Source organism: Sycon ciliatum, chromosome 6 (assembly GCF_964019385.1).
Source record: "Sycon ciliatum chromosome 6, ocSycCili1.1, whole genome shotgun sequence".
In the NCBI taxonomy this organism is placed as follows: Eukaryota; Metazoa; Porifera; class Calcarea; order Leucosolenida; family Sycettidae; genus Sycon; species Sycon ciliatum.
The window spans coordinates 20,452,560-20,467,053 of NC_088648.1; the positions used below are offsets into that span (position 1 = coordinate 20,452,560).

General features: G+C 46.8%; 3 protein-coding genes across 3 annotated transcripts; 2 read left to right on the top strand and 1 right to left on the bottom strand.

The window, feature by feature from the left end:
• Window positions 1-1,903: 1,903 nt before the first annotated feature.
• Window positions 1,904-3,421, bottom strand: LOC135820121 (uncharacterized). The gene has a single exon (XM_065333429.1). The coding sequence runs from the start codon at window positions 3,419-3,421 to the stop codon at window positions 1,904-1,906; it is 1,518 nt and encodes a 505-aa protein (XP_065189501.1).
• A 349-nt stretch (window positions 3,422-3,770) lies between these two features.
• On the top strand, window positions 3,771-5,222 carry LOC135820122 (uncharacterized). The gene has a single exon (XM_065333430.1). It carries the CDS (start codon window positions 3,771-3,773, stop codon window positions 5,220-5,222), a length of 1,452 nt encoding a protein of 483 aa, XP_065189502.1.
• A 1,641-nt stretch (window positions 5,223-6,863) lies between these two features.
• Window positions 6,864-12,976, top strand: LOC135819608 (tubulin alpha chain-like). Its single transcript, XM_065332843.1, has 10 exons — window positions 6,864-7,351; window positions 7,704-7,781; window positions 8,219-8,360; window positions 8,589-8,788; window positions 9,155-9,215; window positions 9,486-9,760; window positions 10,202-10,434; window positions 10,796-10,919; window positions 11,222-11,385; window positions 12,087-12,976. The coding sequence occupies exons 1-10, from the start codon at window positions 7,343-7,345 to the stop codon at window positions 12,214-12,216; spliced, it is 1,416 nt and encodes a 471-aa protein (XP_065188915.1). The 5' UTR covers window positions 6,864-7,342; the 3' UTR covers window positions 12,217-12,976.
• Window positions 12,977-14,494: the final 1,518 nt, after the last annotated feature.

Genomic DNA, 14,494 nt, shown 5'->3' on the forward strand with positions numbered 1-14,494 from the left:
TCCAACCAGGTTACCTCGGTGGGGGACCACCCGCACTCGGCACGTCCCGATCAAGCCTCCCGATCCCGCGGATGTACCTACGCAGCACACTATCTTCTTCACGAGACTACTAACGTTACGTGTACGTAGTTCTACGCGAACGACGGACGCGGCGTAGATATAGATCCACCGCGAACTACCTACATAAAATTGTATGCCATACTTTTCGTCAGCCCTCGCGGCCGCGATGGCGCCGCTGTACTCGGCATGATGATCCAGCTTTTGAATTTTTATGTTGTGCAAGCACAGCAGTATGCACCTAAGCGGCTAAGTCCTTCATTTCTGGCCAGGATCATGGACAGCTGAGCTGAGGGAATGTTCCACTCCTCTCTACCTGAACAGTCAGTGCCTGCCATGACACTACCTGTCAGGGCATAGTACTATTACTAGTAGTAGTAAGTTAGCAGTTGATTGATACTTGCTCGCGTTGTGTCTCATTGTACAATCATGTAGTTGCCAGTGGATTCACCTCAAGCTCTTATCATAGAAAACTGGCAACTACAACAAGACAACTACAAGGATTGGTAGTTAGAAATTGAAATGCAGTCACCAGGTAGATGATGCAAGGCCTCTCAGTTCATAGCGCTTACATTGTACACTCCAAGGGTCCCTAAAAATGGCTGCAATGAAGTATGCAAGCACTTACAAAACTTACATTGCAATTTATAGCAAAGAAAAGGACCAAGGAACTAAACGTTACACAATACTGTCAATTGTCCACTAACACCATCCGTTACTTGACAATCAGCTCATGCGATAACATAATCATTGCACAACACTGGCGACGTTACTGAAGTTCTACAGCTTAAAACGTTAGTATCCTAAGTATCGTCATCGACATAGATGTACATCCGCCAACGCTCGGCATTGGCGGATAATGCTCGAAAAGTTGGCAGATTCTGCTCGAAAAGCAGTGAAATTGGCAGAACCATACAAACCTTATGGCGGGCAATTCCTCGAATTCTGCTCCATTTCTTTATCCACATACCAAACATGCATGAAACTTACCAGAAAAAGTACCGAATTCTGCCAATTTTTCTGCCGGCATTATCCGCATAATGCCTAGCCAACGCCCTTCACAGCTGAGACATTCAGCTTGTGTTTGTCTTGGTTGGGCTCACCTTCCCCTCCTATGTTAGCGCTATAACTTAGAACCTTCCACTTAACTATTTCTTATTAGTTGGAAGGCTGTTGGAGTGCGCATCCAAGGCGTGCTAGAGCTGTTAGCCAGTTAGTTGTAGAACGAGCATTCCGAGCCATGTATGAAAAATGGAAGGGGAAAGTACAAACAACAGTGCAGGATTTTGAGGTTGATGATTGGATCAATGTGCTTTGTTTTTCTTTTCTAAAGATGATGAATAGCGCCTTCGTGTCATTGAGCGTAAGGCCTCGTTCTCTTTGGTGTGTCCTAATGATGGAGATGTCTGATCAATATGCCAACAATTCTTTTAGCCGATTTTCCAATATATTCTAATTATGATCGTTATGGACTCAGATGGAGAGCCAAGGTTTAATTTATACAAAAGAGAAATAACTGGTGGTGTTAGTGGACAGTATAGCGTAACTTGCAGTTCCTTGGTCCTTTTTTTCTATTGTATGATCGTTATGTCCGAGATCTCATAATCCCCAGCTAAGCAGCAGTGATCTAGGATATTGGAATACCCAAAGTACATGCCTTCACCACATGTGTTTATTACCAATTATTTCATAACTAAACTTGATGATGTGTGAGTTTCCTGTCCCCGCGCAAGTTATTTCTACTTCAAATATATGTGAAAACACCAAAATTATATCCAGTTTTGTTACTTCATCTCACCAACGTGAGGTATAAACTTGTACAGAGAGATCACGAATATCTACATGTCTATACGATGCACGAAGACTGGTCCACGGATGCGGTCACTCGACCGTACACCGGAGCGCCCGGCTGCGTTCTCACCGCTACTCGCAAATCTGACCAACCCTGACTGGGCAGTATGTGATGATGGATCGTGCCAGCATGGGCAGGATCATCCAGCAGTTGAAATGAATATTGCACCATACATGTACAGATTGGTACTGGGAAGAGAAGACGATCTCTGAAATCCAGCACAAATACAGTGAAATTCCCTATCAAGGACTGCTCGCAAAACGTTCCAGTAATCTGGGTGTTGTTGTCGAAGTAGTTGTCACGGATTTGAACATCCTGCAGGGTTAGATTCATGCCGGGTTGGTACGCCTGTGTTTGCAAGCGTGGGCAACCTTCCGTGGTGCAGTGGAACGTGTTGCCCCAGATGCGGACGTCCTCGACGGTGGAGTCGGCCGTCGGATCCGATCGTGAGCCGTTGACCTGTACGGTCACCCCACCCTGGGGTCCCTTGAACCAAGTGTCCGTTATATGGACCTGATACGGGTTGGTAACCAGAACGCCCGATCCATCCATGTACGAGCCCCAGATTCTTGTTGAGCGTCCCACGACCATGGAGAAAGAAGGCAGCGTGAAGTTGGCACAGTCCGGCCACAGGTGCAGGGCGGCGAATGTGTTCAGCCCCTCCGTGGAGATGCCCAGCTTGCAGCACTTGATGACCGTGTTCCAGAATTCGTTGTCACCCGAACCCACCTGCAACGCCGTCCCTGTTAGCGTGTGATTCAGTCCATACTTGTCATCGCGAAAAGGGTATTCTTCGAAATTGCACGTGTCCATGAGAAGCTCATGTCCTGTCCCTGTCCTAAGGCCCACCGTTGAGAAATGGCTGAAGAACACGTTCGTCACCGTCACCTGTAGGTGACTAAACATGTGCACACAGCCACCACGATGCTGGGCGTCCAGATTCAAATTGGCAATGTCCACGCTGTAGAAGTTTCCCTGCATGAGGTACTTCTGCTGTTCGGTGTCCGTCCACCCTGCCACGAGTGCGCCGTCTCTGAACGACAACCGACCCGCGGTGAACCCACGCGGAGCGCGTTGGAACCACAGGGAGCTTGAAATGAGATAGGTGCCACCAGCGAGAGAGACTTCCACGTTGCCGGCCACGGACGTCTCGTTCCAGAGTTGCTGCTGCGCATCATTGATGGCGTGCTGGATTGCTTGGTGCGAATCGCGCTTTGCCGTGGGATCGGCGCCATAGTCCAGTACGTTATACGTTGCTCCTGTCGAGGAACCTACACTCGGAGTCGTTCCTCCCGTTACTGCGTTGGGATACTCTGGAGAAAGGGGCCACCGAGTAAAGAGATAATGTCCGCGACGAGGCACCAATTGTGGCCGCCTGCGGTATGCCTTAGAATCAATACTCGCAGCAGAATTTGAGACTATACTTGGCTTTCCCAGATCCGGATGGGAAGCTACAAGGACATGGAAGAGAAGGAAAAGTCTGGTCGCTTTCGCAGCAACCCAGTTCGTCATTGTAAATCTACACACCGATTCGGAATGTTGCTACGGCAGTTATAAATTATTATAATGGTGTCAGTGAAGAAATTCAATCGCAAAATGTGTCTTGATTCATTCTCCGCCTTGTTTGGGGGCTAGTCCGCATCACACAGCGCTCACGTGATGGCAACCTTCGTCGCTTCAATACACTCCACAGATCCAATAGCAATACTGAACACATACAGATGATTCAATTACGGATTTGGTAAATCTGGCACCAGTAACCGTTTTTCATCAAGTGCTGTCTCGCCAATGAATTATTAGTCGTTTCCCCTTTTGTTAGCTTTCAATCGTGGGAATTTCGAGCCCTTTCAGAAGCACCGTCATGGCTTGGGCATTGCTTTCTATTTTGGCAGTGTCTGTAGCGCTCTGTGGTACCGTGATAGGAAATGTACGGGGCTTACCAAGAGCCGATTCATACCGTGAAAAGTCGTTCCGGGAATTTCAAGCCACTCGCTATAGCAAGCCTTCTCCGTTTGGTCGCATGCGCTGGTCTTCCGCCACATCTTCTGCAACGGCCGCAGCATCAAAAGGAACCTTTAGCGTGTTGGACTATGGTGCAGACCCAGCGGGCATAAAGGATTCAGCGAAATCCATTCAAAACGCAATCGAGGATGCCCAGAAGCAACTCTGGAACGAACCAGCAGTAGGTGGAAACGTTGCCGTCTCTCTAGAAGGAGGTTCTTATCTTATTTCGAAGCCCCTGAACTTCAGCCTACCCTGGAATCATGTCGTGGCTGGTCGGCTGACGTTTCGTGACGGGGGCCTGATGGCAGGCTGGAATCATAGCGAGGGCTATCTGCTTCAAGGTGACTTCACCACGGTGTACCTGGAGAGTTTGAATTTGGATGCGCGACATCGCGGTGGTTGCATTGACATGCACACGCATGAGCAAACATTCATACACAACGTATTTTTCTCGCATTTCTCGTCGGTGGGTTTGAACATTGGCGACGGGCATGAGCTACTGGTGGACGAGTGCAACTTCGAAGAGTATGCGTTCAGCGAGGATCAACGGGAGCTACAGTACCCCTTCACTGGCACAGCTATTCTTGTTGGCTCACCGGATAATCAATTCTGGAACATTATTGTGAAATGCTGCAAGCAGGGCATCATCACTCGCGGCCAGAACATCTTCAGTGGCATCCACCTGTGGCCAAACTGTGCCAACTTCTCCATCTCGGACAGCTATTCGTTCATCGCCGGCCCGGAAACGCGCATCTGGGGTTCGTACATGGATGGGTCTGGTGTGCTGCTCACGCAGCCTGCTAATGTTCACATCACCGATAGCTGGTTTTATGGCCCGTACGGTGGACTCACGCTACAACTGAACAACACAAAGGAGCTGGGATGGATGCACGACGTCATCATCCGTCACAACACCTTCCACTGCCACCTGGGCTGCCCGCGGCTGCGCACGCTCGGGCTCGAGGCCACGACCAAGATGGCCGTCCACGACGTCATCGTGCGGGACAATCACTTCGACAACCAATCCCTGGCGATAGGCACCTATGCCCAGGCGACACACACGTCAACGGAGCCGGGCAATGAGTTCTCGGTGGACTTCACGGGTAAACTGCTCTTCCCCGTTCCCGTTCAGAACTGCCACGTTCAATACTCTTTCCAACTGCTCACTGTGAATGCTGACATTGGCACACACTTCATGATTCCCAGCAAGGGCTTGTATGACGTCAGAGTGTTCATAGTTGCCAAGGAGCCGGTGAATGGAAGAGTTTTCGTTTCTGTGGATCAATCTAACTGCACTGATGTTGAATGATGTTATTTCTCTTCGACGCCCTCGAACCCTATCAGCACAATGACAGAGCAGACAGAATGCATTTTCAAGCACCTATTTATCATTTTATCTGGACTTAGCAAATCCTCGTACTGCACCCAGCTAAAATCTACATGTATGGTGAATCCAAACCATGATTTTGTATTTCCCGACTTTCTCTTGCTGTACGTCACGCTTTCCTGAGGTGTGAGCACCATTTGTTTATCTATTTATTCGCGTATCAACATTTTCTCGTCTGCAACTTTCCCTCAAACTGCTGAATATTCATCATTAGTCTTGGTTTATACAGTGTTGCTGTGTTGTTTTAGACTGCGGTGTGGACGGCGTAGAATACCGTAGAGGCAAGAACTACATGTACAGTACATAGGAAGTCGGAAACGCTTCCAACTACTAGTAACTAGTTTTACACATTAATCATCATTAATGTTTTCTACAGTCATGTACATGTACCTGTACAGTCATGTACATGTAGGATCATGGATGTTGAGTCTTGTCTTGGAGACTTGGACTCTGTGAGGACTGTGATACATGTACATGTACATATTTTGGGTTCACACGATAAGCTCTTCCACTGACATTCGTGTAGTGATGCCTTTTAGACTTCTGTGCATGACAGCCTACATACATGTAACGTGATTGGTGAATAAAAATAAAAATACCATACCATACTTTGGAAATACGATTGGCTAATGTAAGTAATATGACTCAGCCGGAGCATTGATGAAGTGATTCAAGCAGACCAATGATTACAGTTAGTTCGTATACGGGTATGCTCTTGCCTATGACGCGCATGGGTCTGACATGGGTCTGCTGAGTGATCGACATGATTCTGGCAAGTAGAAGTATTTCAATTTCTGTCAGTAAAACCTTGATCAGTGGATGTAATGAGTATACATGTATTATACAGTCAAGTACATTGTACCTGCCCTAGTGCTTAGAGCATGCATGAATAATGAATATTCTTCCACCTTGTCTGAGGTCCCGGAGTGTTGATTCTGTTCACTAAGTCTGTGCCTGTACGAGCGGTGACTATCACATGTCGTCTGTCAAGCGATATTAGCTCGATGACATCATCGAATTGACATTATTGCGAAATATTTAGCTGACAGTCTGTCCACAGTCCACCACCTACTGCCTACTGGTAGTACTATACTGCCTCTTGCCACACAGTAACTACAGACCAGAGATCTCGAGACTGGGACCTGATATCGTATACATACATGTACATAGCTACATAGTCATTGTAGGAGTAGTTGCCAACGTTAGCAAAAAAAAACAGCTGAAGTGAAGAAGCTCCGGACTCCGGAGAAGAAGGACTGTCCAACTGCATGCACTGACAGTGAAGCCTGAACGACTTGGTCTTGGGGACTTGCATGCAGTCGTAGATCTACGACCACCGCGAGATCTCGTTTGTGGCACAGCGGTCACGTGAATGGCAAGCCAAGGACATGCATGAGAAGTGCGTCACTCGCTGTCAGTCGATCAGCTGATTCGGAGAGTCGATGACGAAGTGCACGTCAAAAATGACAGAATAGATTAGCGAGTGATCCGCATTTAGAAAATACGAAAAGTGGAAAAGGAAAAGCTGTGTCAAGGTGAAAGCTAGCATCCACTGCTGTTCAAGGTTTTCGTGAATGGATCCAAAGTCATGTTGGCAATCCTGGACTGTGCTGGAACGAGTGAAGCCAGCCAGCTGTACAGCCATGAGAGCTTATAAGAAGAAGGATCGCAACGATGGCTCTCAGAATTATCAGAGAGCCAAATGTGAAAATATTTCGCTGCTTGTGTAGGCCAAACTGAAAGAGAGACCGTCGAAGGAGTTCGCTTGTGTTCGGATGTACTAACGCCATCCTAGAACACAGCTTCTCCCTGATCGTGTTTCTTTGAATTTTGGCCACACGATTGTAAACAAATCTTCGACGAGGATCAGCTCAACCCACAGCACTCTTCGGTTCACCATTTCCAAACACGTCGTCCTTGAAGTATAGTTGACATAATTGTGGAACCACTGGTAGTGCGATCAGCAATCATTTCGTGTGACCAGCAGTTATCTTGTATCTTCAGCCAGAAACGCGAAAGTGAACAACGTTCCAGCAGTCAAAATGTCTTCCGTAAGTATTATACCCTAGCATTCAAGTGCAGCATTTCAACTTTTGTCTCCTTAGTCATTTTATGAGTGAAATCATGTCATTTTGTTTGTACTACCGATCTCTATAGGTTGGTGATGGGTGTGTGCCTCCGCTGACTGTGTTGTGCTGTGCCACATTACTGTTATGATGAAATGATTTGAAAAGTAATGGTACGGAAGGCCTCTGCAGGTTAGCAACTGGTTTCGTCTTTTTGTGACATATTGCCTCTTGATAGGGAATGTACTGCAAACAAACAAAAAACCTATCGCTTGTTAGAAACGTGTTTACCAATTTGCCGGTGTTCTGTCTCTTGTGTTGCTTCAATTTACTGCAGAGGGAAGTTCTGTCGATTCACATCGGACAAGCCGGCGTGCAGATGGGGGCTGCGGCCTGGGAGCTCTACTGTATGGAGGTATGTACGGTGGTGGCCAAAGAAATCCGAACCGCGGGTCTAAAGTAGCGCCGCGTTTCCACTTCGATGACATCATACATGTTCGCAAAAATTATTCCGAAGGCCGCAGCGGCCGCTTGAGCCTTGGCGTTGCTTTCGGCACGTGGGTTGGATTTCTTTGGCTACGATTGTATACTTATAGGCTTACATGTGGTTACCTGGTATGGAGATTTAATTCTACTGAAAATGTGTACTCTAGGAGCATGATGGAGCTATGCAGAATTACTTGGCGTTTTTTTACTTTACAGTCAATGACTGATACTGTTTGTGTGGCATGTGCAAACTTGGCGATGAAACTGTGCAATATCACCAAAGAGCTTGTTCTTTGTATTTGTCGCTGTCCAATTTCCTTCAGCTCACACACATTATTGTTTCCTATTTGTCTGTCTCGTTCACAGCATGGCATTTCCAATGAAGGACAATTAAACCTGGATGCCTCTGGGTCCGAAGTGAGGCGCGAGAGCAATGATAGTGGCATCGCGCACGTAGACAACTGCAGTTTGGAGCCGTGCTCCACGTTCTTTGCCGAGAACGGAGCTGGTAAGTCACGTGCTGTGGTACGTTTGTGTGACGTTCTCGATTTGACATATTCTTCTGGAGCCTGACTATCGTATTCTTCCAGAGTTCTTTAAAAGATGCAAGTATGAAACATACTGCGTCGAGTCGTAGAGCGTGCCGGTGGTGCGACTTGCAAGTCGGTTTCACTGGCACTCAGCAACTGTAACTTCTCTCCATTTTTTGTCTATTTTTGTGTTCACCTGCGTACAGGCAAGTTCACACCCAGAGCACTCTTCATCGATCTCGAACCCAACGTTGTGGACGTCATCCGCACGGGCGATGGACGTCGCCTCTTTCATCCCGACCAGATGATCTCCGGCCAGGAGGATGCCGCCAATATTTTCGCTCGCGGCTGCTTCAGCGTGGGCCGCACCATCGGCGACAGGGTCGAAGACCGCATCCGCAAAATGGTATGAGAATCGTGTGTGTATTTATCAGGTATTGTGTCCACCAACTCTGACCCACCCTGTGATGAACGTGGGCCACTTGTTCAGTCGCCGTGTGTATGTGTGCCTCTGAGTCATGGGTAAATAGCTAAACAAGTCATGCTGACGATCGGAAATGAAATTGATAGGAACACTTTAAAGTTGTTTTCTGGAGATTGGCCGAGTTTCCAAGAAAAGCGAGTTGCCAAGTTGCCAAGAAGCAATCTTTATAGCCTTGTTCCATTGCGAACTTGTGCCACAACACTTCTGGATGGATATGTGGGTTATTTTGTGCCTCACTGTCTTGCTCATGTTTTGTATTCTGTGATATTGATATTTTTGTGTTTGTAGACTGAGCACTGTGACAGTCTGCAAGGCTTTATCATCACCGACTCGTCCGGAGGCGGCACAGGTGAGAATACGTAGCCACATTGTTTGGCGGTGCGTGTCTGAGCACTTGTGTGTAGCAGGGGTGCATTTATGATGCGAACTGCAATCTTGCCACTTGTCGTGCAAGTGCTCAGTTTGTGGAGCAGTTATAAACTTTCAGTGTAATGTGTCCTTAGAAGTATTGACATTATGCTGATCACTTGTTCATGTTCCATTCCAGGTAAGATATTTATTTCTCGTAACATTTCACACATGTGGGTTTCTCTTTTGTATCCTGCTTTCGTCCACAAAGGGTCCGGGTTTGGCAGCAAGTTGCTCAACGTCCTGGACGTCGACTTTGCCAAGGAGATCAAGATGGAGGTGTGCGTGCAGCCGTCCCCCAACATGTCCTCCGCTGTCGTGGAGCCCTACAATGGCATTCTCCACCATGGCTACGTCAACGGCAGCAGTGGCCAGCGCAACGGCTGCTGCTTCATCGTTCAGAATGAGTCCATGTACGGCGTGTGCAAGAAGCAGCTAGACATTGAGCGACCGAGCTTCTCGCACGTCAATGCCTTGCTTGCTCAGGTATGTTGAAAGGTCTTTGTGTTACAATGATCAATCTATGCTATAGCTGGACAAGCTGTAATATGTTGACCAGAATTCTGGCAGTGACTATATCGTGGTGCGTGTGTGGCCGGGGGTGGGGGTGGGAGGGGGCAGATGTGTTTTAGCAAAAGAGGGTAGCTAAGCATTGATTGATAACCAGCAGTAGCTTACATGGATTATTGTGTGAGAGGCCAGGTCGCTATTGTCATGTTGAGTGTGTTTTCTCTTGCACTCTTGTGCATCTGAAAATGTTTGTACTGCACCGATATCTGTAGACGATAATATTATGCTTGTGGCGGAAAACAAAACATCCACTGAATCAATGCGGTTCGTATGTCAAGAGTTCCTGACCTAACGTAAGGACAGCTGACTTTGGTACCCTAGCTGATGGTTGTCGGTACTGCTGCATTCTGTTTTTAGGTCACATCCTCTCTTACCGCCTCACTGCGATTCCCCGGCACTCTGAACGTGGATTTGGCCGAGTTCCAGACCAATCTGCTTCCGTTCCCATCCCTGAGGTACCCGCTGACATCGTTTGCGCCGTTGATAAGCGTGGAGAAGGCACACTACGAGCAACAGACCACGGCGACCATCACACGGCAGTGCATTGAAAAAGAGCAGCAGCTGGCCTGCTGCGACCCAGCACGTGGAAAGTACGTACCAAATCTCTCTGCATGACCAACACACACTGTGTTTAAGTCCAGTTTAAACTGGGCAATTTTGTCTATTATTAGCATCATGTTGTCGGTACCTTATCATTGTATCTTATGCTCCCCCTTGCGACAAGTGAAACATGGTCAAGAATGCATTTGGGATTGGACTTCTCGCGTGTTATTTTGCATTCTATCTTGTAAATCCTTGCTTATAGTCCTTCCCACTGTGGTGCAACAACGCATGCAACTTAAAAGTGTTGTAGCCTTATTTGGGTTTACTATGTAGAGAAGGAAGGTTCCCTGCCTGTCCTGCATACACAGACTATGCTGGTGTGGGTTCTGTGTGCGTCTGTTGTTGCAGGTACATGACGTGTTGTTTCCTGTACCGCGGTGACATCAGTCCCAGTGATGTATACAAGAGCAGAAGCACCCTGAAGCAAATGCGCTCCATGCAGTTTGTGGACTGGTGCCCAAGCGGATTCAAGGTCAGTTGAAGTCACATTGCTTTCCATTTTGTTAGAAAGTTCCCGGAGTTGCAAAAGGGATTAAACTGTGCTCCACCATAAGCAGCACAGTAGAACCGGAGTGTCTGGAAAGTACACCGCAGCTCAATAACAACTGATCAGGCGAGTCAAGTTTTCCACCTCTACAGCTCCCGGCAGTTGAATAGTGTGGAATCTGTTCAGCAAGGAGTCTTGTTGCTCTAGTCTCTACTTCTCAAACTTGCTCTCCTTGTTCTGAGACCGTTTTGTATGGATGTTCTCTGTGCTCTCCTGCATGTATTCAGGTCGGCATTAATCGTGTTGCACCGGTGGTGACTCCAGGTTCCGGTATGGCACCAGTGCCACGCTCGGCGTGCCTGCTCTACAACAGCTCAGCCATCAGTCAGACCTGGGAGAACACGATCAAGCAGTTCAACATGCTCATGCACAAGAGAGCCTTTGTCCACTGGTGAGCATCATGTCTAAATAGCATTTGTTCTACAGAACACCTGCGAAAAACTCACATACTTGTAAACGCATACGGTAGTGTCCTGGATGGATCCTCCACACAAGGACCAACTTTGAAAGGAAGATAGTTTAAACTAGTTCTAGTGGGGACTGCATGCCACAGTTTGCTCCTCCCCCATCTTGCAGTATGTTTCAATTCCATCATCATTGGGCTTAATATGCCGATGATCCTTGAGTACATTTGTGGTGAAGTAAGAGACAGGGGGCGGACGTGTGTGAATTGTACCCTAGTAGTGTTCTGCCTTCATTTCTGTTGCCTGTTCTGAAGTGGTCATGCAAATTATTACTGGAGTAGCCGAAGAGCCCGTGTTTCTGTAGAATGGAAATACAGTGGAACCTGCCTAAGCCAACCGCTCAAGGGTCCTTACAAATGTGGTCCCCTTGTACAGGTGGTCTCCTTATCCAGGGTCATGTGACTAGAAATAACATCCCTTGGTCCTAGTTGTAGTGGTCCCTGTGTACAGGTGGTCTCCTTATCCAGGGTCATGTGACTGTAACCCTTGGTCCTAGTTGTAGTGGTCCTCTTGGACAGGTGGTCTCCTTGTCAGGTTTTACTATATTACCCTCATCTACTCGGGAGTAGAGTCCACACGCACACCTGATCTTGCTCTTTCTTTCTGTGGTGCTGTCTTCGGTGTTTAGGTATGTTGGAGAGGGCATGGAGGAGGGAGAGTTTACGGAGTCGCTCGAGAACATCCTGGTGATGCAGAAGGATTATGAGGAGGCCACCTCCGACACTGTCGTGGCGGACGAGAGCGAGGAAGAGTTTTGAGTGCTTCCTTCATAAGATATCATTGATGAGACCTTGGAAGGTGCGAACAGCTACTCGTCCAGAGAGTATGACATAATACCAGGAGTATGACGTTGCTATAATGTTATTATATTTTAAACAGTTTTATTGATATTTTAAAGGATTACGAGAACTTCAAATTCAAGGATCAACCGGGGAAGTGAACTGCCTGACAAGAGAAAAACATGCCAGACCTACCAGGACTCGAATCTGGGAAATTTCTTGTCCTGGGCAATGCTCAAACCATCTGAGCTACGGGGCCAGGCTGCACCTAACAGGTTTTTCACTCCAAAGAGCATTACTCGTGACAAGCACGCTCCCGGCTTCGAGTCCAGAGTCGCCGACTGATCTTTTTGAATTATTATACTATTTAGTGTATGCGATTCGGCCACTATCACAGCATCTTCCACAGCTCTATTTTAATGTTTTATCCACAGTTATGTTCACCTCCAAATTTTCCTCCTCTTTTATCTCTAGTCCTTTTAATTACAGGCCGGCAAGGCTTATTCTGCCTTATTCACTAAGCACCAATTTTCATATGGCTAACACTAGATCAATAGTGGAACTAAGAATCAAAGTAGAGCTAAGTATGAAGCAGATATGCACCAAGCATGGCTTGCGATACATGGGATCTGCGTGTACTCTAGTTTCCATGCTGTTCCAAAGACATACTTCTATAAAAATCTGTGTTTAATTTAACCTCAATGCAATCGTGTATAGAAGAACATTATCAAGTACAGCCGATTAGTTTGTAGGCTTGCCTGAGAACCATGAAGTCCGAGTTCCAAACCTGCGCTGGTATCATGGAGTGTGTTTAGTGCTGTCTCGACAGCGGTGATGCGGGAGAGTACCACTTTAGATGCTACAAAAAACGAAACATGTAGGTATGTTAGAACGTGTTGGGAGTACATGTAGCTACATGTACAGTCATGTAGTAAGCAGGCATTGAAACCGAAGTTGTGGTTCCAAATAATAATGATACATCCTGTGTATCACTAACATGTGTACGAAATGCCAATGCTGGGTAGTGAGAAAAAAATGATCCAATTGTGTACAGTACATTCTTGTGTTGTCCTTAGGTTAGCCAGTACATGTATAGGTAATCCTCAATCTGCGGGCAAACCCCATGTTTTCCTACCCTCCCTTGGAATTAGCCCTTGGCGGATAACGGCGGCAGAAACATTCGCTGCATTTGGTACTTTTCTGGTATGTTTCAAGCATGTTTGGTTTGATGATACAAGCTTCTTTTACGGGCAAACAGAATACAATTCACTGTGGCATGGTGCATGATTAGAACACAACACAAAAAAAGCATGTTCAAGCATGTTTGGTACTTACTGTACAATATGCACATTGTACATCTACTTGTACAATGTAACCTCAAAACCTGCGCGGTTGCACACCATTTCACCATAAAGTAAACCACTGAAAGTTATTTCTTTTCACAAATCCTAGCCTTTCAGTACTCTCACAAATATTTTCACTCTGAATGTCACAGAATCTCTCTGATCGATGACACAGCGACGAGTGATGACTATGATGACGGATCGATCCACCGGTATGATCGAAACCGCTGTACAGAGGACTTGATACCAGCATCAACAGTACAGTCATGTACATGTACATACACTGTATGACTCGGAGTCGTGGTGCTGGTGTTGTGACTTGTGAGCGAGGTCAGCCGGCCGGAGAGCGCCCGTGCCAGAGTGCCGTGGAGTTTGGACTCAGTGACATTTTGTTTGGTTGAAGTCAATGCCCACATGGACATGAAGTGAACGATTGTGACCTGCCATGAAAAAGAGGGTGATAATGATAAATCAAAGACACTCCCTGTATTGTAGCTGTGAACTCCTCTAACAATCAACATTCAGAATCAGATCATTCCCTATCCCACATGCTTTGACTTCATCGCAGAACCCAACATTTAAATAATTAATTTTCAATGTTTGACACCCCATGAGGCCATCAATGATCCATTCAGATCTTCAAGAAGGACTGACACGTCATGCTGGGATTCGTTGGAGTGAGTTTCGTCTTCTTCTGAAGTACGTTACGTTACCATTCAATGATTCAGATCGTGTACTAGTACATGTACATGTACATGTACATGTAACTGATGAGTAATGTACATCACGCAATAGACACACAGGAAGTCGACATACTCCCCATAATCCAGGGTAACTAACCTTGTTCTTAACCTTCTCTCCCTTTCCATCGCCATCATAACATTGGGCATGATTGCCCGTTTGACTTGCGATGT

Coding starts and splice junctions, on each gene's coding strand:
- LOC135820121 (XM_065333429.1), bottom strand. CDS start 3,421: ATGACGAACTGGGTTGCTGCGAAAGCGACCAGACTTTTCCTTCTCTTC.
- LOC135820122 (XM_065333430.1), top strand. CDS start 3,771: ATGGCTTGGGCATTGCTTTCTATTTTGGCAGTGTCTGTAGCGCTCTGT.
- LOC135819608 (XM_065332843.1), top strand. Junction 9,216..9,485: donor CTCGTCCGGAGGCGGCACAG/GTGAGAATACGT, acceptor TCGTCCACAAAG/GGTCCGGGTTTGGCAGCAAG. Junction 9,761..10,201: donor TCAATGCCTTGCTTGCTCAG/GTATGTTGAAAG, acceptor TTCTGTTTTTAG/GTCACATCCTCTCTTACCGC.